Source organism: Delphinapterus leucas, chromosome 11 (genome assembly GCF_059928025.1).
Source record: "Delphinapterus leucas isolate spDelLeu-1000000601 "Yukka" chromosome 11, BTC_Dleu_Yukka2, whole genome shotgun sequence".
NCBI classification, from domain to species: domain Eukaryota; kingdom Metazoa; phylum Chordata; class Mammalia; order Artiodactyla; family Monodontidae; genus Delphinapterus; species Delphinapterus leucas.
This window is the reverse complement of record NC_143139.1, coordinates 39798621-39802889: the sequence shown is the minus strand read 5'-3', so window position 1 is coordinate 39802889 and position 4269 is coordinate 39798621. Positions and strand designations below refer to the sequence as shown.

General features: G+C 60.6%; 1 protein-coding gene across 1 annotated transcript; it reads right to left on the bottom strand.

The window, feature by feature from the left end:
* Positions 1-819: 819 nt before the first annotated feature.
* AQP5 (aquaporin 5) lies at positions 820-4014 on the bottom strand. The gene is made up of 4 exons (XM_022572214.3): positions 3637-4014; positions 2353-2517; positions 1904-1987; positions 820-1141 (listed from the first exon to the last, which is right to left on the bottom strand). Exons 1-4 carry the CDS (start codon positions 3997-3999, stop codon positions 968-970), a joined length of 786 nt encoding a protein of 261 aa, XP_022427922.1. The 5' UTR covers positions 4000-4014; the 3' UTR covers positions 820-967.
* Between the last annotated feature and the right edge of the window lie 255 nt (positions 4015-4269).

Sequence of the window (4269 nt, the reverse complement as noted above, 5' to 3'; positions counted from 1 at the left end):
CCCTTCATCTGACCCCACGACGACCCTGTGAGGAAAGCATTTTTTATCCTCACTTTATAGCTTAAGAGATGGGAGGCTTAGTGAGTTTAAGGGGGTTTCCTAAGGAGTGTCAGTGGCAAGGGGACAAGGGCAGGTAAGGGCAGAGCTACAGGCCCAGAGGGGAAGACAGTGGGAACCATGGCTGGTAGAGGCTGGGCTCGGTGAGGACCCTTCCTTCTCTGCTCCCACTGCCCCCTCCTGACCTCTAGCTCTGTTGCTACATTTGGTCTCTTTCTCTCTCTCCTCCCAACCCGCTCTCTGACTCTCTAAGCCTCCCCTGGCCTCAGCTTCCCTGTCTTTCCACAGAGGATTGTGGAGACGGTGGAAGAGGGTGTGGGATGATGAGGAGGAGAGGTGATGAGCCAGAGTATCCTGAAGTGAGGCTTCTGGAGAGAGACGAGGCCGAACATGAATGTCAGTGGTTTATTGGGAAGCCTCCGCCCCTAACACCAGCAGCCCTACCCCATGCATCCTTGAGCAGAAATAAATAAGGTGGCATGTAATGAACCAGGTTGCCTCCCTCCTAAAGAGCTCTGGGGAGGGTCAGCCTCTGCTGTCCCGGGGGCTGGGATCCCCCTGGCTCTTGAGGAGGGGCTGGGGAGAGGGAGGGGACACAGACTGCCAGCCACCCCTTCCTGGCGTGGCCTGGGGCAGCCTGCAAGCTTAGCACTGCATTCACAATCCCTGAGGTCTGACCTCGCTGCAGCAGTCTGCCCTGTGCCAGAGACACCCCTTCCCCACCAGACCCCAGCCCCTGGCCCCCACCCCAAGAGTCCCATCCTGTGTTCCTGCTCCAACTCTAACTGTTCAGCCTGGGGAGCCAGCACCTCCTCCTCAGCTGCGGGGGAAGGAAGCTTTGCCATCATGTGTTTCTCTTCTTTCCCCCTGCAGTTCAGGGGCTGAGAGGCTGGCCCCTGCGTGATGCTGGTCACTGGGCAGTCAGCTCCATGGTCTTCCTCCGCTCCTCTCTGTCCTCCTCAGGCTCAGACGCGCCCTTGATGATGGCCACACGCTCACTTAGCCTCAGGGAGTTGGGGGAGAACAGGTAGAAGTAGAGGATAGCAGCCAAGGCAGCCCCCATGATGGGCCCCACCCAGAACACCTGGTGGAGACAGAGCCGTGTCAGTGGGCTGAGCCCCAGGCCTCAGAGACCAAGACCTCCCCCTCCAGAGGACAGACCCATGGGCCTCTCAGAGGAGACAGACAGACTTCCAGACCTCCCGAAGGAAAGACTTCTCTCCGCTTCAGGGGCAGATACACTGACACCCCACTCCCCAATGACAGGGACATGGACCACAGACACCCAGATCCTCAGAGGAGACAGACATCTCCAGAGGGACAGGGCCCCGCCAACCCCACCCTAAAGAGAGACCAATGAACCTTCAGAGGGAACAGACGTGGAGATGCTCGGAGAGGTGAACAGAACACCTCTCCCTTCCACACAGGGAGAGCTCTCAAAGGAGATGACAGACAGATTGTCCAGAGGGACAGACCCACAGGAAGGAAGACTCTCCCCATTCCCCCAACAGGGACAGATAAATAAAATATCAAAGAGGACAGACACACGGACCCCCTGCCCCCCACCATCCAGAAAGATGGAAGCAAAATCCTCAGAGCGCGACACTGGAGTACAGATCCTTTTCCCTTCCCTAGAGGGACAGACACACATAGGCAGCCCCTCCCCTCAAGCCAGGGTCCCCTGCCTGAAAAACCTACCCCGCCCCTGTCCTTGTTCTGGCTGTATCCCCTTCTCTCTCCAGCCACCCCCAAGCCCTAGGCCGCCACCAGTCCTGTTAGCTGTCAGCTGCTAAGGCCGGGTTTCTAGGCCCTCATTGCCAGGGAGCCAGGGGAGGCCCAGACTCACCCAGTGCGAGGGGCTGAACTGCTTCATGATCACTGCGGGGCCGAGAGAGCGGGCCGGGTTCATGGAGCAGCCGGTGAAGTAGATCTGGACAGAGAGAGGGAGGTGGTGAGGCGGGCTTGTCTACTCCCACCCGGCCCGGAGTCTCCCTGGGTCCCCCAGCAGTTCAGGGGCTCAGCCAGGTCTCCAACTGTCTCCCAATGCCTAGGCTGGTGCCCTCTCCCTCCACAGGTTCCTACGGACCCCTCCTCTCCTCTCTGTCTTGCGCTTGGGCTTGGCTTCCTGCCCCCATCCCAACTCCCACTCACTTCCATCTTTCCTTGGACTGGAAAAGGTTTGAGGGGATCAAGTCTGGGCCAGAGTAGAGCAGCTCCACTCCAGGCCTTAACTGCCAGGCTCACAGGTCCAGAAGGTACTCCCCATTATTTGCCCCAAGGGGCAGCACTGCTCACCCCCACTAGGTGGCCCAGTGTGACGGACAAGCCAATAGACAGGGCTGGGGAGCCCACAGGGCCGATGCGGCGGCAGTCGGTGGAGGAGAAGATGCAGAGCGCCAGCTGGAAGGTCAGAATCATTTCCACCACAACGGCCTGGCCCGGAGTTGTGTTGTTGTTGAGCTGCAAGGGAAGGGTGTGTTAGGGGCCCTGCCTTCTTCTGGCTTTATGGCCAGGGACTTGGGGGGATGGGCTTTTGGCCTCCAGGGACATCTGGAGCCTGAGCACCTGGAAGCCAAGCCCTGTCACATCAGGGAGGTCATCTGCTGAAGAGACTACATACTTCGCAGTGAGCACAAAGCCTGGAGCGCAAAGCTGTGGCTAAAGGGCAAGTGTGAGGGAGCGCTTCCTGGACACAGGCCTGTCACGCGTTCTGCCCAGTCCCCAGTCCCCACAAGCTGGCATTTACCCTCCCTCCTATGGGCAGCTGCCCAGTTTGCTTACGGCACCCCCCAAGCCAGCCTCCCGCCTGTGCCTGACCCGCTGCCAGTTCCAACCTCAAACCCGTCTCTCTGGTGGGGCTGACTCACCGCTTGACAATGGCCGAGAAAATCCTCCTCTGTGTTTGATTAATGAACCCAGTTTGCATGGGACATGGGGGCTGAATCTGGGGCTGCGTGAGGGGGAGGCAGCAGGGGGCCAGGAGCAGGAACCAATACTCATCAGAGACTGTATGCACTGGCCCCACATCAGGGAGTTCACAAGCACAGTTTCTAAACATAACTCCCTGACTCCTGCTGTTATGCAGGAGTCCCACATAATAGTCCCTGCTGTTATGACCATTCCCACGTAGTGTGAGTGAGAAAAATGAGACCAGGAGAGGCCAGGGCCACAGAAGACAGCATCACAACCCACCTCTCTCTGATGGTTCCATGAGACCACTCCACTGAGGGGCACACAGGAGCAATGAGGTGCCCGAGAGGACAAAAGAGCTCAGAGGTAAGACAGGAGAAGAGAGAGAAGTTTTGGGTAAGAAAAGAGGGGCAGCAGGCAGGCACCAGGAGAGAGGCCAGGATGGGGCAGCATGAGGGGGTCAGGCAGAGGAGGTGAATATGAACCACAGCGGTGGGCTGAGGGGCACACATGGAGATCCATCTTCCCAGCCTTAGGAAGCTGTGACCTTCCTGGCAGAGGTGTGCACTGGACCACTCTGTGGCACCCATTCTGGAGATGGGGTTTGGGGGCCAGGTCCAGAGCCCACCACAGGGTCCCTGCCCCACAACCAGCCCCGTTGGCACTCACCGCGTTGACGGCCAGATTGCCTCGGGCATCGCGTGGTGCCACCCCATAGAGGATGCCAGCCCCAGCAATGGCGCCCACCAGCTGGGCCACCATGTAGAAAGCTGCCCGGAGCAGGGAGATCTGGTTGCCCAGTAGGAGGGCCAGCGTGATGGCGGGATTCATGTGGCCACCGCTCACAGGCCCCAGGGCCTGGGCCATGGTGCCTATGGCCAGGCCGAAGGCCAGCGAGATCTGCAGGATGGTGGGCAGCGCCGACGGCCACTTGAGGGCCGAGCCGAGGCCGAAGAAGACGAGGATGAGGGTGGCCAGGAACTCTGCGAACACTGCCTTGAGAAAGGCCGCGGAGCACACTTCCTTCTTCATGGTCTCAAGGCAGCAGCTCCCGCAGGGGTCGCACGTTGGGGCGGCGGTTTAGCGGGCCGCGGGGACTGGCTCCCGGGCGCCGAGCGCTCTCCCGCGCCCGCGGCGTGGCTCGCCTCCTGGCGCGGGCCCTGTGGGGCGCGCTATATACAAGGCAGGCGCCCCGCGGCGGGGCGGGCGGGCGCGCGGGCGGGGGCAGTGGGCGGCTCCCGCACCAGGCGGCCAGCACTGCGCGCTGGGAGGGAACTTCGAGGCCGCCGCGGTCTCGCCGCT